This window comes from Phaethon lepturus, unplaced genomic scaffold (genome assembly GCF_000687285.1).
Source record: "Phaethon lepturus isolate BGI_N335 unplaced genomic scaffold, ASM68728v1 scaffold25366, whole genome shotgun sequence".
Taxonomy (NCBI): domain Eukaryota; kingdom Metazoa; phylum Chordata; class Aves; order Phaethontiformes; family Phaethontidae; genus Phaethon; species Phaethon lepturus.
Window position 1 is genome coordinate 30,764 of NW_010548644.1, and position 25,294 is coordinate 56,057.

Here is a 25,294-nt window from a genome sequence, read left to right on the forward strand (position 1 = left end):
GAACTCCCCCTACATTAATTTTATGCCTAAAGAACATAAGAAATCTGTGACTTGACTTCTCATACAGTCCCTACATTCCAGCATCTCTAAAGGCTCCCCATAAAGGAGCACAATCATTAGAACTCAGTGTATTCGTATCAGGCAGCAGACCAAATACGACGACATCACATATTTTGAAATCTACTAAAGAATTATGAAAAATTTGTCAAGTTCACACCTTACTGGTTTAAGTCATTGCTCAACAGCTACCTGCGATTATGTAGGACATTTACCAACTCGCCCTTTAGTACTTCACAATTTTATTTACAAATGTAACAACAGTAACACCCCCCCCCCCAAACTTTGCTTAAATGCTGATATGTCAAATTCTGTCCCCTGCACCCTTCCAAAGCCTTCTCTCCCACCCCCCTGCACCACACCGCTTTTATTTTACCGTTTGTAACACAGCATTCACGCTCTCTACGCACAACTGCTGTACTGGCGGGTCACTTACTATAACAGCTCTCACAGGCCCGTCCTGCTCCCGTGTTCTGTGCCTGTACTCCAGTACCATTTACCACTCCTGGTTTGACATTATTTACATTGATCTGGTTGGGGTTTGGCTTGTTACTTAAAACACAAAGCAAAAAGGAGGACAAATATTAATTAAGGCATGCAATCTCCTACTTGGCTTTCAAAAGTATGGCCCAAAACATTTGAAGATTTAAATTTCGTTCATTGCGTGGCTTCCAGAACAAGCTGTACTTACCAGCAACCTGACTTCCATGAACACACCATCTCCGATAATATTTAAATAACACCAATGATAAAAATAACCATAATAATAGTTAGATGCCATTTTCAAGAGTCCAAAACTATTTAAAAACAATAAACCAGTGAGGTCAGGTAGGTATTTTAATCACTATCCCAGACACTCTGATCTACGTGACAAAAAGATCTCACCTACAGATCTCTCTGTCCTCAGCATCAGGGACATTTTACTTAAATCTCAAAAAAGAAGGCTGGGGGACAGAGCAGGAGAGGTAGACAGAGAAAGGGCAACCCCTGCCTTATTCAGGTAAATATAATCCTGAAGTGCAGTCACAAACATTTCCACATTGTCCTACTGGTTTGCATCATGCAGCCACTATTCACACAAGCACACCCAACACACTGAACACCATCTTTGGACACAGCATATACACAGAGATTTTCATGAATATGAACCTTCTGACACATCTTAAACTATGGTCTGTGCTTCTAACAGAAAGCATTTAGGGTTCTACTAAATGGAAGAAGTCTGAAAGCCTAACATCTGTAGAGCAAGAAATGCATTGATGGCAGCCACTAATACATTCTACTATAACATCTCAATGACCTCAGCTCATACTTATACTCTCTTAAAAATGTTGACTCAGGGGGGAAAAAAAAAGAAAAAAGCTACTGGCAGGAGCTGAGAATGGAAGGGCAAACAAACTCCTGGCATAGAGAGCAGTATGGAATAGTACAAAATCTCTGCAGAGGAAGAGGTGTCTGAGGGGGGAAAATGAAGCATTAAAAATCCTTGGCATGGGACGGAACAAGGAGGACAGAGAATCAATACTGCAGGGACAGGACTTCTGGGGAATGGAGGAAGATGGGAGAAGTCACACAAGAAGTTTCAGACAAGAATACACAAGGAGTTTATAAAACACACATGGACTTCCAGGAGCTCATCTTATAAAATCAACAAAAAGCCGGCAGCCTTTGGTGCCAACTCCGAATGTAAGCCCAAATTGTAGTGCCGATTACATTTCCCTCATATTCTCTTACCTGAAGACTGAAGGGAGGGGGCATATTCTTTTTATTTCCAACTAATAAACCCATTATTCGGAATCCACTTATTCAAGCAGAAGTATCTTAAAAAGGCTTTCTGAACACACATTTTCTTACATATGAGTTGCACACTGACACAGGAGTCACAAGTGATTTCAGTGACCCAGAACACTTACTACTTCTCACCCTGGCTAGTGCTGCAAAGACAGCATTGTCGGAATATGGCCAAATTCTAATGGGGCATCAGTATTAGGTTTCGCATTCTCAGCAATTACCCCTGAAAGCAAAGGAGTTCCAAGTGACTGAATTCTGAAGACAACTGTCCCTCCCAGCTCCAGAACAAACCCAAACGCCACTGGAAAGCTTACACTGCCCCAGAAGCCAGAAGGTCATTCCTCTCCTCATCTGAGAATGTCAGAGAGCTCAGTAAAGCTCCATTTCTATCGAGACAAAATAGATTTGGCTGTGAATGACCTACAAGGACCACACACACATTGCATAAGGAGGTAAGAGAGTATTTGCCCAGTCTCAGAAAAACTTCAGACAGCATTCCAGTGGTGCTCCTCGCTGTAAAGTTCAGAGCCTTTCTGCAGAAGAGAAAGCTTAGGTGGCACAGAAACTCTAAAGTAGTTTGTTCCTTCAGTACACTGAGCAGCCCATATACAGCCCAAAAGCAAAAGCAGCAGCAGAGAAGAGAAAAAACAAAAGGCAATTAGATTAACAAGCCTGATTAGGTTTTCTTTCCTTTTGGTTATTAATTTGCCCGGCTTACAAGGATTAAACTGTTTCGGGGTGCTTATCAGAATGGCATGAAGTTCTGACACCACAGATGGCAGGAGATCTGCAGACACATTTAACAAAGGGAAAGTTGAAAGAAGGTACATTCATGCTACCCAGCATTTTACTCTGGGATGTCACTATAGTAACATGCTGCAAAAGAACTTTTGCCAATGATTCACTAGCAAACTCCATGTGCAAACATTACCAAGATGCTGTAAAACAAACAGTCCACACAGATGCACGCTGCTACAAGCAGTGCGGCTCAACAGACAGAGCAAAAGACTGAGGTAAAGAAAACTAAGCCTCCACTCCAATTCTTACAGCTCAACATGAGGCATGTTGCATTCCTTCTACACATTGGTTTATCCTCTGAAAAACGCGGTAGAGGAGTCTGAAATCCATGAGTAAAGCACACAAAAAAGTTTTGGTTCTTTTGAGCAGCATGCCAGGAAGCCCCAACGCGTCTGGTTGTAAACAGTTAGTCGAGAACAAGACTGCACACGTCGGCACACGCATCCAAAGTACCAAGGCTCTGACTGTTGTCCTCTCTACAACCCTTATCAAACTTGTATTTCAAACAGAAGTGAAAGGGATGCACAGGGTGAGAGCTGGTCAGCAAATCACGCTGATCACAAAATTGTCACACTGTAGTCAGTAATAGCAATAACTTCACTTTAGGATTTTGGAACAGTACAATTAATGTAGCTGCAACAAGCACCAGAAAGTGTGCTGCTCCAAAGCGAAGGTCAAGTTTCACAGGAACAGTAACAATAAAATTTAGGCAGCTAATGTCTTCATCACATAAGAAGCAAAAAGCTCTTAATTGTTGATGGTATGTTAATTAAACTTGTTTGATATCACCAAAGCCTGCTACAGCTATGAACAAGAGAATTAGATGAATAACTGGATGAATCATTAGGCAATTAATGAAGTGGAAGTGAAAGATGCAAATAAGGTAGGGAGAATACTGACGGTGTGGTAAACTACCATTTCCAGTTCTTACATCAAGAATGGAAGTCTTAAATGGGTTTCAAATGTGTTGGAGCAGTCAGACTATAACAGGGATCATGAAGTACAGATTTCTGGGCTGTATTCTGCAGATCAGTCTCAACTGAAGGGATTGAGGTGATGAAGCACATACAGAAAGAAGGCACTGGAAGCCAGCCATCGTGGACTGAAGCCCCTGCCCAAAAAAAAAAAACCAACTTGAAGATAACCCTGAGCCACACAGAACACTGAAGTCCCTTCACTACATGACTGACTAGCATTTGACTCACAGCACTGTGATATAATTTTAGTTGTTAAAAATAACTATAAACTTAACAGTAAATGTTTCCTGTTGTTTAAGAAACCATAGTGGTGCTAGATACAAGAACAATTTTTAATCCTTTTTTAAGGAACATTTATGTCATCTGACTCTAGGCATCTAATTCAGGTGTCTGGATTCCTTATCCAGACAACAGAGGTGAGTAACTCTCAGGCTACTGTAAACACCCACTTCTAAGAACAGGTCTAATGACTGCTAAATAATGCTTTCTGAAAAGGAGAGACTTACTCCAAGGAAATGTTGGAGATAACCCATTTTAACTACCACACCCACAAAAAACCAAACAGCACTACACCTTTAAGTTTTCCATGCTGCAATGGACCTCTGCACAACTCAACAGAGAAGGAAAAAAAGTCTTACTCCTCAGGCAGAGGACAACCAAGAAACAGATAAAGGAATGATCTTCAGCTTGTTAAGGAGTCACCCCTGGTAGTCAACCAATGCTTTGACCTATTCCTCTGGTTTCCCTATTAGCTTAAAAAAAAAAAAGAGGTAGGGTAGGGAGAATAATATTTCCCTACTTTACAAGTGTTTGCGAGGCAACGTTTGCAGCTTGTCAGAGTGCTTTGAGATTGTCAGATAAAATATTGTAAGTAGAATGTATTAATTTACATTTACAGATGTAAATTTAAAATTTACATCTTACATCAATACATTTTGGAGACTGGGGATTGTATGGAGCACTTCATTCTTCTTTTTCTGTTCTTACCCTTTTTGATATCACTTAGATCAAAGCAAAAGAGAGAAAAACCACACAAAATTGTCTCAGCCGTCATGATTTGCAGATGTCCTGATCTCAAAAAGCATGAGCTACACAACCAGAGTGTTATCAAAAAGAAGCAAGCAACTAGTACGTAATGATGCCCGTAAGATTAGTAAAGCCAGAATATGACTTCCATGACAGCCTGAAGAGTATGTTTGGGTACACAATAGAAGGAGAAAGAGACTGAGACTACATCTGCAACAAGAAGGGTTTCTGAACCCTGTGCTCATGCTGGCAGATGGCAGGAGGAACCGTGTAAGAACATGGAATCTCTTTGTGCACTCAGGATTCTGCTACTGCTGTATTTAATACCACTCCCACCGACAAGAGAAATTGCTACAGAAAACAAAAAGATTTTTTTCAGTATTCCCTGAATGCAGAATTCAACTGATTTCACACTTCTTCCTTCCACCAGGAAAGTGCATTAGTGCTTTTCAACCTAAGGGATGTATTACAAACCCATGCATGCAAACATTGGGTTCAGTCACATCAACTACACGTGCTTCTCCCAAAACCAGCGTTGTTCTTCAAAGCAGCACAAAAATGTTTCCCCAATACCTAGGATGTTGGTTTAGGACTTGATAACCTCACATCAATTACCTGCATCACCCTGTGCAGGGTACCTAGTCTCTCCATGCTTCAGTTCCCCACAGTATAAATTTGGGGCACACTCTCAGGTTGAAAAAATATCAACTATAAAGCTTCACGTAGAGTTGTTATTTTTTACTCTATAGTATGTATGTGACATGATAACTAACCTTTGAAGACTGCTTCTATTCTTTTTCTTATTATTTTCCTCCCCTCTCCCTAGATTTTCCTATTAACATCACTGGAACAAACAAGAGTCCTATCAGTGGAAGACAGCCAGAGACAAAGAAAAATAAAATTGTTTGAGTCTGCTTTCCTCCTGGGTGTCTCTTTGCAAACAATTTTACACCAGTTATTGTTAGAATAGGTTTCACTCAATCAGCTGATATGCTTCTGCATAGGTCTTGTGACAGCCTACATCATGTAATTTATTTTCGAGGTGACAAGCAGATCATTATGGTTCAAGCCTCGAAACAGGAATGGGCTCAGTAACACGATAAGGACAAATCAATAACATTGATATTTAGATCCCTACACCATGTATTGCTTTTATAAGACAAGAATGTAATCTTCTTCTAGGTCACAAGATAACGTAGATGCAATACGCTCCCTATGTGCCAGACCTTGTACTGAAACAAGTAGAAATAGTAAAAAAAAAAAAAAAACTTAGAAATACTTAATTGTTGCTGCATTTGGAGATATTAAGAGCAAAAAAGCAGCAGCAGCGTTCATGTTGGATTAAGTACGTCATGTATGCACCTGCTACTTTTCCTGATAAACATGAAAAGATATTGAAGGAAGAGGAAAATTTTACACCCATTTTACCAATTAAACAATATGTACATTAAGGTATAACACTTACAAATTCAATCATGACTGGAAATCAAAGCCAGAGACAAAAATAGCAACCACACAGGTAGACACAGAAGTCTTCCTGAATTAGAGAGGTAAGCTGCTGATTTGATTATATTCTCTAGATAGCAACAAGAATTATCTTGCTGAGATACAGTGTTGAGGGGTAAGATACGACTCCAGCCAGCCATTATCAAACGAGCACTATAACCTTTCAAATACAAAGCCTTACCTACATACATTGTAATCCAAGAGCAACAGCAAGACTACCAGGCTCTCATCTGCAATATATTTCTGCATCTGAAGTCTAAATTACATTGGCTTTTGCTTTACAAGCTTATCACATTGTGAATTCATGTTTAATTTCATGTACAGTGTCCCCCTGCAGAGTAACACCATCCACAAAAAGCAATACCATTGAAAAATTGCATGATAAGAAATCTGGCTTCACTCTGAACATTACACCTAATTTTTAATAAGTTCACCTGAGAGATAGCGACATATTTCAAAGCAAAAAAAATCAGGGATCCTCTATTTTCACAAGAAATAAAGGACTGTCTTGCAAACTAAATATGTAAAAAAAAAAAGTTCATAAATATTTGAAAGGAGATAGCATAACTGTTGACTGGGTTATGCAGAGGAAATGTAATAGAAGGAACGCTTTTTACTAAGAATTCATATATAGTCCTATACCAATCTATATTATTTTAATATATTTCTATATAAAATTTTATATATAAATGACATTAGGAAATAACCATGCACTGGATATCAAAAAAAAAAAAAAAAAGAAAAACAGATATATTATTGAGCAGTTAATTAGCTACCCTTTTGTTCATGACCGTGCTGACCTGCTAGCAAGTCCCCAACTCCTGGTCCACACAAAAGTAAAAATCAGGAGATAAGTAATGGTCACTTCAGGATGGGAACATTATATAGGATGAAGGAAATGAGCAACATGACAGCACAGCATCCTACCCAGGAAAGCCCCAAAGGGAAAGCCCTTGGCTGCCCATGGAGGAAATACCCTGTGTTCCAGAAGTGGAAGGTCAGCGTGTGGGAACAGTTTTGTCTTTTACGCACTCATAAGCAGCAGCGTAAGCATACTGGGAGGAGCGCTGTTTTGTTCTAGCCAGCTTTGAACTACTAAAGCTATCGTGTTTTCTTCCACAGGTCCCCTATTAGCATCAGGGTGGTTAGCATTAACTCAGCTAAATTACAAAGGAATTCCAGCCTATTCAAGCATCAACAGAAGGTTCGTTATATTGGCAACCTAATTTAATAGTTCTCTGACATGTTTGTTCAATTATGTCTCTCATTATGTAATTAAAGCAAATACATAACACTACCAGGCCATGGAAACTGCTACACCAGACCCTCTACAAAAACAAAATAATACAAAAAGATACTTACTAGTTGGGTATATACACTTGTTTTAGCTTGCTTTCTGCTTCTGCTGCTTTCAAACGTTTCTTTAAAAAGAAAAGAAAAAAGTTAGAATAAAAAGAAAATAAGGACTATTTCACCTGGGAGTCAAGTAATATACCTGTAAAAACTTTAGTGCTTATTAACAAACAATGAAGTTTTCCTTTCACTGAGCAGCTACCACAAAATCCTTTTCCAACAGGAAAATATCCACTGAAAACAATTGCGGGCATCAAATGACTATGTACACAGCTTTTTCAAAAAGTCAGAGATGATAATCTGCTACTTGTAAGGACAAACTTTTCATTCCCATTCACTTCCATACCAATTCATGTATTGTTCCTCCCACAATCTCTTCTTTCCCCCCCTGCCTTCCCCTGCTGCAGAGTAAGGTCTGACATACCAGTTGATGTTTGCTTTCCATGATAATATTCCCCAACTGGACAATAACAGGTACAGTAATGCACCCTCTCCATCGTATTTCCTCAACAGCTCAACCAATTCAAAGAGTTGAGTTTGAACGAAGACTTTTTTGTTATAGTCCTCACTTTTGAAGACTGCGTGACACAGAAGATCTTTTAAAAGTTAAGGCTGCCAAGAGCTCAACTCAAAACCAATGCAGAATTACCCAAGACATTTTTTAATTATGGTATGTCATCAATTCTGACTAAACATCAGCCATGGGCAACCTGTACATTAGCACTTTCTAAAGGTGACCAGCTCTAGGTACACAAGCACGACGCATTTACCCCTCTTTGAGGAAAAAAAGGAAATAAACTCCAGGCACATGTGCCAATCTCAGGGGAAAGGTAGCAAAGATCATTAAGGGGGGTAAAAAGGGGAGAACCTAGCTATACCAAACAACCAGCCCCTAACGAAAAACACCACTGCCAGGAGATATTAAGGAACATAACAGAGGTATGTTTAAATGAAAACACATACAAGCAGCAGACTGTCAGAGCATGGGGATGCATGTTCAGAAGTAGACAACATTTGTCTCTTTACGTGGCCCTACTCCAGTACAACCATCCATTAACTTCTGTTCACATTTCTGGATTAAGTGGACTACAGAATTCTTTCAATGGGATGAATGGAGTAAATTCCCCCACAACAGCACTGCTTTTTTTCTTCAGCTACAGCTGTGAACTTGCTGATAGCCCACAAGAACATGGCAGAGGTAGGCAACTAGCAAAGACTAGTTTTACTAACTAGCCAAGAATTCCTTTTATAACTCAAACCTTCACACCATTTAAAAAGTAAAAGACATTCTGAGGTTCAGGTTTTCTCTTTATTACATAACCAACCTCTGGAGACCCCTAGTCCAACTTCCTGCTCAAAGCTGGGCCCATGCCAACAGTGGTCTGCATAAAGCCACAAGAAATTTCTTTTTTTTTCCAGACAAACCAGCAGCATGGTGATATTCTAGACAAACATACTAGCTTAACATTTTCTATGCAGCAGCCTCAAGGCACAGCCCAGGAAAATAATGGTAAATCTAAAGTCAGTATCTTCATAGACACAGGAAGCACCAGGAAATGTAATAAAATTGAAGAGTGTGTCACTGAGGAACTGGACAAACATAAAAATCTTTTCTACAGGGACATGATGGACACACATACATGTCCACATGATAGAAACAATTAAGTAAGTTTCCTGTAAGCATAAAGCTTGCTTTGATCATAGAGACAGTTTTCAGCAACCGTTTTCCATTTCACAGCCTGATAGTTCCTTGCCAATGCTCTCTAGACTCCTAAAGAATTCCCCTCTTACCTTTTCCTGCAAGTAAAAGTCAACCTATCTTAGAAATCAAAGAATGAAGTCAGACAAGAGAACAAGGGTTGAGAAAACAGAGCTTCTGAAAGACATCCAGAGACTATGGGTACATCTTCAGAGAGCTGCATCCAAAAGCTGACTTCTTTCTGCTGGTGTAGGCAAGTTTCCCAGATTGCTTCCATTAAATCTCGCCTAGTACAAGGACAGCGACCTGAAAACTGTCCTCAAGAAAACCTAAATGAAGACATCATGGAGACAATCCTTATCAATCCCACAGACTTGGAGGAATCAATAATATACATTGTACTGGCAGTCGGTAATGGAACTAGAGAGGTTCTTTCCTCTGAATACAAACCACAAATTCAAAGCTGAATTATTTTAAAACCACCCTGCCAAGTCATTTTATGTAAGAAACCAAAGCATCCAACGATTGGCCTCAAAAAGTGCTGTGACAACAGTTCTCCAACAGCATCAGACACCCTCCTCTACCTTCCAGAGACACACTACCCCCCGCCCCCGCCAAAATATCCTTCAACAAAATGCATGCTCTCAGGTGCATTTCTGCTCACGAACTGAAGGCTGTTCCATCCACAGCTGGGACTGAAAAATAGGTCTTCTTTCCCCAGGCACAGACTACCATAGGCAGCTATGTCAGCAGATGAACATTCACAGAGCTCATACTCTCCCCAGGAATTATAAGGAAGTCCAACATCAGATACTGATAAACAGCTTAAAATACTGCTTGATGAACTTTGTACAAGAATCATATTTCCTTGAGACCTAAGCAGGAAATTCAGGGAACTTCCACTGATGGAGAACTAGTTGGTCTTGCTGTTTTTGTTTTTTGTTTAATTTCCACTAGATTTCTAGTGGGGGGAAAAAGCTGCAGTTTTCTTGACAAAAGCTCCCAAGGGGCCTATCTAGAGTCATTATGTCATGACAGTTTTGGAAATCTATGAATGGAAGGAAAAAGCTTCATGCAAGCATAACGCATTACCAGCAGCTGAAATATTCTACTACCCACAATGTAAAGTCATTTGCCTTGGAGACATGGTTAATTTAGGGTATTAAGCAACATTTTAGTAAACTGGTGATGAATGTTAACCTCGTACCACAGATTTGCTTTGTGATTGATGACCATGGCACGAGCTCTGAGCTGACAACTGCCATAAGTCACCTGGACCTAGCAACACGCCCCTCTCCTACAGCCAGCTGCCTGGGGATCAGCGCAGAGCATGACATGCAGCACACGTCTTTATTACAAACTGGCATACCAGGAAAACTGAAGGTTTTCAGAAGGTACCACAATGTACTGGATAAGAAGAGGTTGGTTTTGCACGAAGTACTTGCAGCTATGGACACCAATAGACCAGATATGATGAGTTTCCTATTTTCTGACAGTGACCGATACCAAAAGGTGCAAAAGAAAGGTGCCTGAAATGTAGTCATGCACAATTTCAGAGTAATTCCTTCACAGAGGGAAGTGTTTTGCTAGGTCCTTCGCCAGTTATTAACTGATTTGTACCTGAAGTGTATTTACACTATAAATCCTTAATGTTGTCTGATGTACTTATGAATGTCCTCATCCACAAAAAAAACCCTGCACATTTGTAATTTTTTCTGGTAGTTTGGCCTAAATAAACTCTTTAGTCTTTGAGTTATTTATATATGCACATCATATGTATATCCTCTTATTTACCTCACCATATTCTCCCCAGCTATAAAAGGGAGGTATTACCAACTTGTCTATCCCACAGGGACCAAGGGATTAAAATACTACGCACTGTACATTAGAGTTGGTGCAAACATCTGTCCTTTATATATCCTCTCCCTAGATTTGACATCTTTCTTTCTACCCATGGACCCTGAAAGAGTGATCTACCAGAGCAAACGTTTATAGTCATTTTCTAAAGAGTGAACATTTATAAAGAGGAAATAACAGAAGAAATCCAGGAATGCAGGGGATATTTCAAGGTCCACAATGCAAGAGCTGGGTTGGTAGACAGCACAGGGACACCTCAAACACCCCCAAATATTAAGCCTTTATTAGTTGATAAGGAAGATAAATTGTATTTTCTGGATTTAGAGAAGAACTTCAATGCTGTCTGTTCTTTTTCGAAACTCTGAACATACAAGTGGTGCTGGAAGATGGGGGAGGTGGGACACGAAAGGTAATTAGTCCATGATGCATTTGGAAATGTTTCCAGCTGCTTGTGCTCCAGCAACATGTCTCAGCACCAATGTGCGGTACCTACGGTCTCTGTCGCTTGCTTGCCAAAACTGCCATAGTTCCATGTTACTGTAGGCTAAACAGGAGGTGTTTGGGGATAAAACGTCCTATGCATGCAGAAAAACATTTCTTTAATGTTATTTCTACTTTGCTAGTACACAGTACTTTATGAAGGCTAGTACATTACATTAAGATGTCACTCACAGCTCTTGGCTAGGTACAAAGAAAGTTTGCTTCCCTTAATAAAGATGTTTACCCAGAGGTCACTATTTTAAGCTGCCCACCTCATGCAGTCAAATATAATGGCACTTCCACTTTCTCCAACATTTTCTCAACACTATGCATACCATAGAACCGATCCTCTGTGTATTCCTCCTACACTTTTCTAATGGCACTTCCACATAAGAAATAGAACAGTAGAAATTCATAATATTTGATCTTCCTCTTGAAGTTACATGCTCCTCAAGTAAAATAAAAATGCAAAAAGTAAATAAAAGTCTTCAACTCTCAGAAAGGATATGACTAATTCAAACAGTCACCTGCCACTGCCATGTCCCGAGCTCTTCTCAACTGCATCTCAACAGTTGGAAAGCACTACGTTTGAAGTTTTTAGAACCTCCCCTCAAGATATGTAAAACCCTAGAAGCATTTAAAGAACTTTTTAGAAAAAAAAAAATCACCCTGGAATTCACAATTACCTAAGACCTCAGCCTTTACTTTGAATGAAAGTGTAGGCATACCCAAACATGACATCAACTCTTAAAGAGTTTTCAAATCACTGGGGGAAGCGACTGAACAGCAATTACTCAGCGGATGCCATTGTAAACCTTTCTGAATCAGAAATATATGGTCTTGCAGATTGACACTGGAAATCTGTCTCAGGAAAAGGATGCATTCAAAAGAGACATGGGATAATGAATTTGGAATGCATCTCCCTCATTTGCTTCAGGATAACTCTGAAAGGGTGCCTTTGACAGGACAACTCTTGGGATCACTTTGACAGATGTTCAGGAGCCTACATCAGACAACAAATTCTGAGTTGACATTGCAGTAGAATTACTCCTTCTAGCAGTTCTGTTCTGGGAGGGTTAAGTCCTTCTCTTGAGATGACTGAACTCCTAATTACACTGGTAACCTTCAAAAGCATAGTACAGCTGAAGCCAAATAAAAATTACTGGATAAGAGATCCAAGTGCATGCTCCAAAACAAGTCAATTTGCATGTATTTCAATCACAGTGTCCTACTCACAAGACAAGGAAGTGCTGTATTAAGTCTTTTGATCTTAGGTATACCAAGCATAAGTAAACCTTATTGTTCAGTTCTGAGAAAGGATCTTCTGTTGAAGTCAACTCAAAATTTAGCTTCCTCAATGGCAAGAAGCAGATGGGTTCTGCTTCAGGATTATGACAGTGTTTTGTCGCTTCAAGAAAATCTCAAAGGAAATACAGAAGGATGTAAACAGTTCCCAACTAACTGTTTTTCATCAAAGCAGGCACCTGGCTGATGGCAGAAAACTTCATTACTACGTTGTGTAACTCACAAAAATGGACAGTTTAAATAGTCGTTTTTACGTTCATTCAGCCAAAGACTCTACAAGAATGAGCAAGTTATTAATATTTTTAAAGACAATAGCATACAGCCCTGGAATATAATTTAATCGTCCTCTTAAAAAGAGGGCAAGTGAAAGTGAAACAACTTCGGATACACACTTTCATATCCTTACTTAGCACATTTTCAATATCTTATGTACAAAAATGCTATTAGCCCCAGAACCATTTTGTGGTATTAGACTAAGGAAAGAATCTATGCAGACAAAACACTATGAGGAAAGAGATGGAAAAAGTGGTGAGAGATGTGCTTTGCCACAGACTTTTGCACACATCAAGTAAAATATAAATGTAACACACCATTATTTCAACTACAACGTCCTATGCTTTCTTTGTGGTTATATACAGATAGCTCTCCCAGGCGTTTTATAAATGTTTAATAGTATTATTTGCTTGGTACAAGCTTGGAATTTGAGATGAGGTCTTCAGCTCGGTTCAGATTTAATTGATGTGATATCTCTGTCCTCCAACTTCTACCTGTTCGGCTTATACTCATACTGTTTCCTAAGTGCAGAGCCCCTAACTGGAAGTTTTCCCCAAATCCCACTCCGTGGTACACTGCTGGGCAGCACATGTAAGGTTCAGTATAACCGTGATAGAAAACCCACTGCATAGGAATACAGCAAAACAGTATGAGAAACTGTAGGTTTGTTGGGTTTTTTAATTGCTGCAAGAACAAATAATCGAAGTCTTTCATGCAACTATCCCCTATGCAACTTTGTCTATGAAATAAGAAAGATCTGAGAAGTGGAAAAGGCAAAAGAATTTAACCACTTCCTAATCAGGGCACAGTTTCTCCCCTTGCTTTGCCTTCCCAGCACATAGGCCTGGAAGCCAACACCTGGGACAGTATTCCACAATCTGTCTCCTGGGGTATGCAAAAGTGACCACCAAAGAAACCTATTCTTTATTCCCACCACCACCATCGTTACTACCTCAAGATGGGCAGAAACAGAACTTCACCATTGCCAATGTATCGTGGACTTTGAGCAGTATAGAGATGCTTTTTGGTTTAATCTTTCCCAAGAATTCTTACTATTGTTTGCTGTTCTGACTGCACAGAGATGACATTTTCATGCAACAGTCTAAGATTCTAGGTTTCACTGACTGATAAAATAACTTTCTTCACTTTTTCTGATACCTACAATATTGCTAGATAGATTTTTATCACTAAAAGAACTGAGGTGAGATAAAAGATGCAGGGAAGAAGATAAATGGATTCCTCTCAGTGCAAATATTAAGCGTAGTACAATTTCCTCTCAGTGCAAATATAGGCTGAGTACACTCAACTATCATCTCCTAAACAGCTGTAGTCAGACAGTATATAGCAGCATTCACTGTATCAACAATACACACAGCTCAATGGAGAAGGAAAGATCATGATCTCATTTCTCCAGCACCTTTTCTCCCCACCATGCCAGCTTCCATCACCATCCCACTTCCCTAATACCCATTTCCTTACCGGACAGAAAAGTTTAAATCAAAGAATGAATTTGGGGAAATACTGGAATAAGGATGAAGTTAATATTTTTTTTTAAAAGTAATGCAGAATTGATGCAAAAAAGAGTTCTTACTTGTCCTAAGGATCCCTCTAATTTAAACAGTGTTCCAATCAGAAAGAAAATGGTAAAAATCACATTACAGACCAAGGTGCCCAAATATAGCACATTCCAAATATTGGTCAATGCCTCAGGCATCTAGTCTTTATTCCAGGCTGAATTTCCAATGAAGCAAGTTAAGGCAGGACATTTTTATAACTCCACTTTTTCTAATACTTCAAATAGATGCCTAAACATAGTACCGATAATTATAATAAAAATCTATTCTATATTTCTCCCTTCTTTTAATTAATTTTCCCATTAAATATTATAAGTAGTTTTCAGCAATTGATACTCTGCAACATTTTGCATGCTGCTTGCATTGTTCTCGCTTTATTTAAGGGACCAAGCAGCCTTCATATTTAAACAAATAGAGGTAAAAATTATTGTAATAGTCAAAGTTGATTCTCAAGTCTAACGAGTCTGGGAATTCGAGCCATAAACGCTTCCCAGACAAACACTTTACTCGCAGTGCTTACATGGGGGAGCCTCCATGTATCTGCAATCAAAGTCATGGGCAGGCAGAGGTGGAGAATTAGCATGGGTGCCTGTTGTACAGCAACTGCCCACCCCCCCATAAAAAGGTAATACTGAAGTTAAAGCTGACCTTGAACTCTACAAGCAGAAGTTAACTGTACTCCCTTCCTCAAACTACTGAACTCCAAAACAGACATTTGAAAGCTTCAAACAAATCAAGTAGCAGCAAACATGAGAAGAAAGCAAAAATGCCAACGCTATGTGTTTGTACCTACAGAATGGCTGATGAGTTTAGTGAGAAGAGATTGTTCGGTGCTTCAGATGATTATAGAACCCACCTCTTGGAAAAGCTGAACCCCAACAGGGAGAATAAAGCAACAACGCTCGGTTTCAAAGGCAAGAAAAACATCTTCTGTTAGAATGAAAGAGGTGATTCTGACTCTCTTACCTGCATCTGTAGTTTTCCACATATAGTAATATTCTATTATGCTCGTTAAGGACTTCCATGGGAGCTAAGGACATAAAGGAAAAGCAGCAGTCATTGCAGGGCACTGGCACACAGTCTCACAGGATTCCTTAGACAGTTTATAGCAGAGTCTTGCAACTAGTAACCCTCCCAACAAAAAGGCAGTGTCTTGAAGCTCCTAAGGGCATTAGATGCACATGGGACCCAGGTTAAATTAAATGCCCTTTCAAAAACTAGTGCTCTCAGTGTAGAAGTAGCACAGGTTACAGGTAAATCTTCATGCTGTGTTGGCTCCACAGTAAACCATTCAAGAGAAGCACAATGTGGAAGGGAGCCCACTAGCTCAGACTCTCTCTGCTTGAGCAGCACTGACTCAAGCAAAAGCCACAACTGCAGTATCACGGTTCTGATTTGCCCGGCTTCTATGGAGCTGGCCCATTTAAAAGAAAACATAATAACTACTAACAGAATTGTGCCCTGCCGGCTCTGTTCTCTGTGTGAGAAGCACGAGGATTTCAGCAATGTGCTGTTTCCAAGTCCCTCTTCTAGCAGATTAGAGCACAGGACAAGCAACACTGAAACTACTTGTTTTGTTCCAGAGGACTCGAACAACAATACAATAAAACTTCGCTCTCTTTACACTGCTCCATTCAATCTGCAGGCTGAGCACCTAGGGTGGAGCTTTGGCCAAACTACAGGGCGCTTCCCTTGGATGCCCAAGATTCCTTTCTAAAACTTTCAAAAGGCCCTTTCTGAAATCGCATTATAAAAGTGACTAAGTTTTCATGTTTCAGAAGGCCCAGTACTTATTCTCCTTCAAACACAAATTAATCTACAGCAGCTAGGCTGTCACAACAGTCTCCTAAATCCTCCCTCAGCTGTAGTGGAGCGGATGATTTTAAATTAACGTCTCTAAAGGAAAAGCTATCATCTGTAATTTAAAATTCTGACTGTACAACAGGCTGTCATCAGTATGAGGTCTGACTTTCCCCAATTTACAGCAAGACACATGCTCCAGTTCAAAGCCCTCTTCTCTAACAAAGGAAAACAACACAGTTTAGACAAGCTGTAAACCAGCTCTGTCACTGATCAGAACTGGTAACCATGTGGGCCCTCATTTTATATACTTACAAAATCTTGCTGAATGTCAGTGAAATCTTTTCCATATTTTTCTAGTGCTTCCTCAAAAAGGTTTGCCTCTGAAGCAGACCACTCCTCCATCTCATCCCTGCACAGGACTGGCCCACCTTGTGGCACAAGCGCAGAGATTGCCTTGGAAATGTCATAGACATTTTTGTGCAAAGTGTCCATAGCATGGAACTACATGGTTGTAAAAGAGAAAGATAAATGTAAGGACAAGCACCTAAAGGGAAAAAATGCTTAACAGTAAAACAGCAATAACAGAAATTCTGCACCAAGATTTGAGGGTGCAGTATTCTATATCTAACACAGAGTCAGTAAAAACTTGTTCCAACCTCAGACTCACTGTAATTGTCAGCGTACTAGTCTAACATTCACTAACAATAGTGGAATTTCTGGAACACGAGCCCCTGCATATCAATAATTTCCACTTAGTTACTCACCAGCACCACCACCGTAGCACTACTGTTAAGAAAATGCACAGGATGGAGACCCACTCACCCCAGGACTGAGCAGCCCTGTTAGGCACCATCCACAGACAGTGCATGAAGACAGAGATCCACGGTCAAATTTTCTAATAAACTTAGCCATGTACTTTCTTTGTCAAATAATCCACAAAAATTGCATATAAGAAATTTAAGAGTAGCCATACACACATACAGTCCCCCCTAACGCCAGAAATTCCAAAAGATTCAAGTCAAGTCACACATCATAGCTGAGTAGGAAAAAAGAATTACTCCCTGGAGCAATTACTCCTCAGAAAGCTGAGCTACAACTGTCTGCAACTTGTGATTTACAAGGGCTGAGAACATGTTGCGAGGGAGGGATTGGTATTAGTAAATGAAAGCTTGGCTTTATTTCCTGATTTCTGTAGTTTTAATCAGGATGTTATTTGCCTTTCATCATACCAGTTTTGTGCACGTGCATAATTAATCTACAGTTTTATAGCCTAGAATTTGTTTTATATATGATTTCACATTATTCCAGTTATGAGGTGAGGCTTTGCTAACAGTTCTCTGGAGACTTCATAAATTTTATTAAAATTTTCATTAAACTTTCTCTAGCCTAGAAGTTCAAGTATTCCCTTTCCTCTGTCTATTCAGAATCATTTATGGTTATAAAATATTAACAATGTCACCACTCCTCAGGTACTCTAAAATGGAGCTTGTCAAAAGGAAGAACTGGATCAACTGAAACTTCTTATCTGACCACAAGCTTTTCCCCTAGACAATCTTGCCCAAGGATGCCAGTGACAGTCTGGTGTTGGGGAAGTGATGAGGAGTGGCATTCTGGCATTCCGACATTGCAGACAGGCAGATAATCATTTGCATTCTTCTCAAGACAGTTACTAAGCCCATGCAAGAGATGGGCTGTAAAGCAAAACAAAACAAAAAATTCTCTCACAGAATTATCCATGATGGATCATAGGAGGCACAAGGCCAGAAAAAGTTACTTCATATGTAAATAAAGGGATCCTTTACAAAGACAGGATCTGCTTCACAGCAGGCCACAATTACAATCCATCTGCCCTTCTCTCTTTGTCAACTGTTATTGCCAAGATGAGTATTTTGCATCTCTCAAAAACTTAAGGTCCTCTTAAAAAAAAAAAAAAAAAATCTTACCAGCGTGATGTCCCTAGAGGCTGCTGCAGCACTCATGTGCAAACTTGGCTGTCTGACAGAACTACTGCAATCTAGTGCTCGGGCAAACGTACCAACAGACCTGAGAGAGATTAAACAGAGCATTAACTTCGCCTGCAAAACAAGCATAAATATAAACACCCAACCAACACTTTTTGAGATCAGCAGACTCCATTTCTCAGTAACAAGACTACATGGTTTGGCACTAGTTCTGAGCCAGAGACTGTTCTCTTCAGATGTGGTTTGTTATTATGAACACTTTACTCTACTTAGTTTATATCACCAAAGAGGTTTAGGCGTAGGAGGGGAAAACAGTGAAAGACTCACGGATCACAAACGGGGAGTTTTGAACTACTCTCTTATCCCTTATCTCTCAACAGACTTAAGCTTTAACAGAAACTGAGCACAAGCAAGCTTTATGAATGGCAAAAGTCTCTCCCACACTGGCATGAGCTGTGCTGCATTGTCCAAAGGTAGAGACAGATGCCAAGACCAGAGAGAAAAAAAAGCAGTAATGCAAGTATTTTCCTAAAAGTTTCAGTAAAATTAAAACCAATCTTCATTTTACAACTCAATATTGTGTAATACATATATATTATATCGCCTGCATAAGAACACAGCAATTCTCAAATACTTCCCAATGCCAGCCATTCCTCCATCTGAGGCCACAGTGCCCACGCTCTTCATTTTATTCCTAAAGAAATTAGTCGGATAAATCTTTAACAGAAACACTGGTTGCAACAATTCCCACTCCCCTCACTGCTTGCTACACCACATGGGTGAAACACTTGCACTTCCGCACAGTGAACTGGAGTTGAACTCCTCTGAGCAACTACTACAACAAAAAAACGGTGGGTGGGTTTTTTTTTCCCTCCACTCAGATCACTTCCCCAAACTAGCTGAACGCACAGAGGAACAAACTAGTGCCAAGCAGTGCAGGAGTAGGAAAGGTAAACGCTTAAGCAGTTGTCATCAAATTTCTAATTTTGGCCCAAATCCAAAACAGCCTCTCCCACCCAAGTTCCTGTAGCGATTCACACTTCCGCCCTCTCCATCCCCATCCCTTCACAACTCCCCCATCCACAGCTTTAGATGAACTGATTCTTTGTGTGTGTGTGTTATCTAATTATAAACTGGATCACTTTACTGATTCCGGACAGAAGCAATTTTTATACTGATCTTTTCAGTGATTCTCATTACAGCATGCACCTTCAAGCCGCTGTAATCAGCAAACCCAGTGGGCAGCAGTGTAGAGCCAGAAAGAGCTACTAAAAACAGCTTCGCCACCAAAAGCCTACACAAGGTGGAAACCCCCATCACAAAACAGCTCTACGGTCACTCTAAACCACCAACCCATGTGAAAACCCCCGTCTGCCGGGGCACTTCTACCCCCTGGCTTCCTGCTGGGTCTTACTGACACCAACACCGGAAAACTGTGTGGCTGAGTGACAATTTGAATCAATCCTGATGAAAGCTAACCCAGAAAAAGTTCCTAGCTTTTTGGTTGTGTCCTGTACTTCACTTCATTAGAAGCAACTATGAAATCACAGCCTTGTCAAGAAGGGTCCCTTAAGAAGCAGGAATACCCTTTGCTGGAGATATCCCAGCTCTCCTCATCACTACTTCATCTGTTTGTTCCGCATCGCTGGTGGAGATTATCCTCTCCCCACTTTCATCCACTTCCCTATGTCCATCTGATGAAGTAGAATTAATCTGTTGCACATAAATCACTTAGTTAAGCCAGTTTGACTTTACTGTTGGCACAGGTCAAGAGAAACAGCAATATATCGTGCAAGTAGCACAGTGAAACTTCCAAGAGCCTGAATTTTATGGTGATTCTTTAGTGTAGCCAGAACACTATGAGCTTTATGAACCTTAAAAAAGTATGTACAGCAAAAAGCACATGTTTAACCAAAGGCAAAAATGGATTCTGAACTATGGTATTTTCTTCACTCTAGACTGCGATTAACATTTTTAACCAACCTAGTTTCACTCTTGGCTTCCTGTTACTGGACTCGCACACAAGGCCTAAGAAGCCATACAAAGGTTTTTAAGTGCTGCAATTCAGATTAGCCATCTTTAAAGATTTTTGCCAAAGTTCATAATAGGAAATTTAATCTTCAAAGTACATAGAAAACCAGATTTGGGTGTATTTCTGAGTATATACACGTCTTACCTTGGGTACCTGAAACATCACGTTTCACCATCTCCCTCATTTTCCTCAACTTTTTCACCAGTTATTTCCCTGAACTTGAATCATTCAGCATGTTGAATGATGTTTGACAAATGCACTCTCATTGCATCATCCAAGAGCTTCAATTCAGAACTGGAGGGCCCTGTCCAGGCAGATTCTTACACACAAGCTCTAGCGTTGCCTCTCTGGGGAGCATCCCATGAACTTACCCCACAACGGGCACAGCAATGCCACACTCAGTAAAGTGCAGGAGGAAATACAAAGCATGATAACTCAAGAGGGAAAAAAACAAGAACCAAAAGGCTGACAGAACCAGGGCCCATTTCAACAGAGTATCTGAAACATCGGCGTAACTCAGTTTTCCAGGGCTTTAGCCCATGGAAGCAGGCAGTCCATGTCTATCAGATGCCATGACCAATAAACAGAACTTTCAAGACTAGCAAACCAGATATTACTATCAGCTTGTAACTTTACACACCCATTTCCTAACCATATCCAATGATATTTTGCTCCACTGACTAAAAACATCAAGAGGTCCAACTATCCATCTACTCATACAACTTTCCTCCCACAATCCTACAAACTTACCTGAGACACAGAATTTGGAGAGTATTACCTTTTTTTTTTAAAATTATTCAGTCACCAGTTGCCATGACAGCCTAAAATTTAGTATAGGCTTCTGTTCATATAAATGCATATCAATGACAAAGTTCAAGAGCATTTTAAAAAGCAAAAGTTGATCAACAAATATTGCTTTGGGCTTAAATAAAAGCACACATTTCACCACATGTACAGATTTGCAGGGTTTTACTTTATTGTGCCTACCTATTGGAATCTAGGCATTAGAAAGCATCCACACTCCATCAAAAACACTTTACCAAACTTCTTAGAAAAGTATTAATGGATGTTAAAATGTCACTGTATTTGAAAAAGGGAGAAAAAGGACAGAGTAATGAACTGTCAAGAACTTAGTCCATTCACTAAGCCTTCTGCATGCTGGCCAAAGTATTTGAAAAACCTCACCAATTACAGGAGAGTTTTTAATAGGCCATTTACTTTTCTTTTATGAAAGTGATTAACTAAGTTGTAAATCCGAGTAGCTGTTCCTAAAGTCATGCACTTCCCAGGAAGGCATGTAAAATGTCCATCATTTCAAAATGGAGCAAGTGAATCAAGCAACCAAAACCAGCATTCACACTAGCAAAGAAAAAAAGAGCATAAAAAGTGCTTGGAAGAGTTACTAACATTTACTTATTAAAAGGAGAGGTAAAATGCTCTTACCGTGCTACCACAAGGAACTGGTCTATCTGCTTGTCTACTAGCGGGTTAAAGGCTTCCCAAACTTTTGTTTCAAGTTTTGACTGATCTCTTCCATCATCCTCACCTGATTGAAAAAAAACAAATTAGAAATGCTTGGTATGGCTGCTTTAAAATAAAAGTACTTTCCAGATTTTTTTGATCTCACAATAATGTAACTGCTAACCCATCTCAGTTATGCTAACAGGACACTGTGAAAATTCCATTCACCCATTTGGCTGTGACAGTTTCAGCTTGACAGACACAGCAACACAGCTCATCTGAATCAGGCAATCAGATTTTGAAGTGCCTTTAAAGGACACACATAATGGGAAACAGAGCACATCCTTCTCCCAACTAGATAATCTCTCTTCAGCCCGTCTCCCCAGCTTCTCTTTCTCCCTCATCTTCCAACAGTTCCAGAAAAACAGACACAATCCCAGCTGCTCTGAGCAGGCAAAAAGTAGCTGGTTCAACTTCTGTCAGCTGCTTTCTAAGGGGGAAATAATGGCATCAGACTTTCTTGCTTCCATTTTCCTGACTCTACACAAACCAAAATACCCTGGAAAAATATAGGAGCTACTAAGCCTTTTTTTTTTTTTCTGCTCCCTTTAAAACATCTGGAGATTATCCTTCTCTGAAGCCCCATGTTGGCCAACTGAGGGAAGAGAATGCTTTTCAAATTCGTTCATCCTCGCTTAGGAGGCTTGCCCAGCTGCTGAATACATACCAGTTTCATAGACAAACCAAACAAGAGTCCTGAACAACTCGTTTGTCTGTTCTAACATGAGGCTAACAATATCAGCAAAGCTCCTAAGCAAAGAGCAGAGTGCCTCATTGCTTTCACATCTCTGCCCGTACAGTCTGGAGAAGGTCCTCCCAACATGGGTCACAACCCCTGCTCTCTTAGGAGGAGCATACAGACAGACCTTTCCCCATGCCACTACGAGGGTCTCAGAAAGGAGCAATTAGATGCCAATATTCCCCATCTCTCTCAGTTTTTCCATCCACTTCTGTATCTATACGGTAGTGCAAAGATAAATCTGAAGTTGGTAACCAGTAACAGTTACTACTACCACCCCCTTTTCCTTGGGCCAGGGTCCTCCTGGTCCTACAGCTCCGTGATACAGTGGAGGCAGGCTGAGGTCTCACATCACGTTCAGGCCAGCAAATCCTTCCTCCTGCCTGTTCTGCAGGTGAGAGGTCTAGGCTGGCGGCCAATGCTGCAGATGGGGAGAGGGCTCCGAGGAAAAGGCACCCAGCAATAATGGGCAAATTGATGAGGGGAGACAGCATTTAATTGGCAGTAATCTGGGAGGGGCTCTTATAGGGAAGTGAGGCTTGATTAAAAACACAAAAGGCTTTACAGACACGATGGAAATTTGTGCTTCCCATGGAAATTCTGAAATCTCTTAATAAAAAGAGTGCAAGCTCTGAGAGAGCCAATTAATTCAATTTGTTTCAACAACTTTTACGATTTGGACAAATGCCCACTTGAAGACTGGTTTGAGACATAACTAATCATGTTCAGTGGGCAACAGCTTCAGCCACTCACAAACCAGGCCATCGCTGTATGCATGACCTGGCAGTGGAAACCTCCATCTCCCACACCTATGCAGGCCACACACAAAAGCAGCCACATTCGACATGGCCTATTAATTTCAATAAATCATGGAAATTACCCTCTTTTAATAAGTCTGTTATATCTGCCTGGTATCTGTTTCCAACTCGAATCTCTCCTTTATCAGCAAGTAGAGTCTTTTGTTGAGGATCGTATACTAGCGAATAAAAGAAGAAATCCTAAAAATAAAACAAAAGCAAAAAAGTAAACAGTATTATTAGCCTTCACTTTCAGCTTTGCGCACATACCAGCAAGCTTTTACATTTTAAGTTTGGTTTTACTACCTACATAGAGATTTTAAAATTGGGTGAACAAACAATACATGAGACCACCAGTTTTAAAACCCTATATTAAACACTGCCACTTTCTTCTATATCATAAGGGTAAGAGGCCTCCTCAAGAACATCCATTGCCTGAATATACAGCCTTTGCAGTTGATATGAACACAGCTCCTCTTGCAGAGACAGGGCTCAGAAGAGCCAGGAGGTAATTCTTAGTAACATCAACCATTTCAGAACACAAAATTGCACTTTCCCATATATCAAAATACCAGTAACTAGATGCTAGTAATTTATCTGCACAAAAATAGTTACAAACTAAAGCGTAACTTCAGAGCATTACAGCTATACCAACGAATCACCCCACAGAGACATAAAGCCCCAGACCACCTCTGTGGCTTCTGCTGGACTTGCTCCAGTATATCAATGTGCCTCTTGTGCTGGGAGGCCCAAAGTTGGGCACAGCACTCCAAGAAATGGTCTTGCAATTGATGGACAGAGGGGATGAATCCCTTCCTCCACCTGCTCGCTACACTCCTGCTAATATAGACCAGGATGTGGGTGGCTTTCCTTCTCACAGGGATGCACTGCTGACCAACTTCTTGTCTGCTACCATCTAAGCTTAAACAGCCGTGTTTCCTTCTGCTCATTATTGGGAGAGCGGTAGCAGATTTGGCAGCAGCAGTAATTAGCTGCAGGTGGCAATACACCAATTTGTTGCTTTTGTTCAAGCAGATGAGAAAAAAGCTAAAAAACCTGCTTGGCTTCTGTCACCTAAGTGTGTAAAATTAAAGCAAGAAGTCATACGAGAATGAGAATGTCCTGCCCAGGTGGAGAAAAGAAAAGAACCAAAATTTTAGCTACTTAAAACTGCACAGTCTAAGTAGTTAAACTTTTCTGCATGGGTAAGTACTTAGCTATAGCTATTGAGTGACACATCGGAGACCAGGTATGCTCCATCAAGGTGTAGTATGGGATATGGGGCAGGAAGAAGGCTCTGGGATGATATATGAAATAACAGACCTCTTGTAACCTCCACCCACAGCAACACTGTCACCAGGAAAGAGACGTGCTTCTAAACAGAAACACAGGATGTGCCATTTTTCACATCTCAGTTTTCTGGCTCATTTTCCCTTTCCACATATTTCTGTGTCAATAGCAGGCCCTGTTGTTTAAATACATCTCATTTCATGCTCACCTCACTTTCCCTTTCCCTATATTTGTATGTGTCAACAGCATGCAACAAAAAATAGGACAAAACCAGCACCAGTTTCAAGCCCTGTTCATCTTCATGAAGAGGTGACGGGGGGAAGAGTCCCCCAATCTGTCACACAAAGCCCGAAAAAGGAGTTTTCTGTGAGTTTCTCCAGTCACATGGCAAAAGGTCTGTGGGCGAAGGCTTCAAAGATACATACTAGTTCTGTTCCCCAGCCCTGCACATCACA

The 25,294-nt window shown here is 40.3% G+C and overlaps 1 protein-coding gene across 1 annotated transcript in view; it reads right to left on the bottom strand.

Moving 5' to 3' along the window:
* MTA1 (metastasis associated 1) overlaps positions 1–25,294 on the bottom strand; it is a gene marked incomplete at its 5' end in the record, with an annotated part of 72,363 nt that overhangs the window by 25,869 nt on the left and 21,200 nt on the right. The window contains 8 exons of the mRNA XM_010290048.1: positions 494–609; positions 7,518–7,570; positions 8,028–8,086; positions 15,663–15,726; positions 16,812–17,000; positions 18,443–18,542; positions 21,936–22,038; positions 23,633–23,750. Of these exons, the coding sequence (XP_010288350.1) occupies positions 494–609; positions 7,518–7,570; positions 8,028–8,086; positions 15,663–15,726; positions 16,812–17,000; positions 18,443–18,542; positions 21,936–22,038; positions 23,633–23,750 (802 nt within the window). The remainder of the gene's footprint in view (positions 1–493; positions 610–7,517; positions 7,571–8,027; positions 8,087–15,662; positions 15,727–16,811; positions 17,001–18,442; positions 18,543–21,935; positions 22,039–23,632; positions 23,751–25,294) is intronic.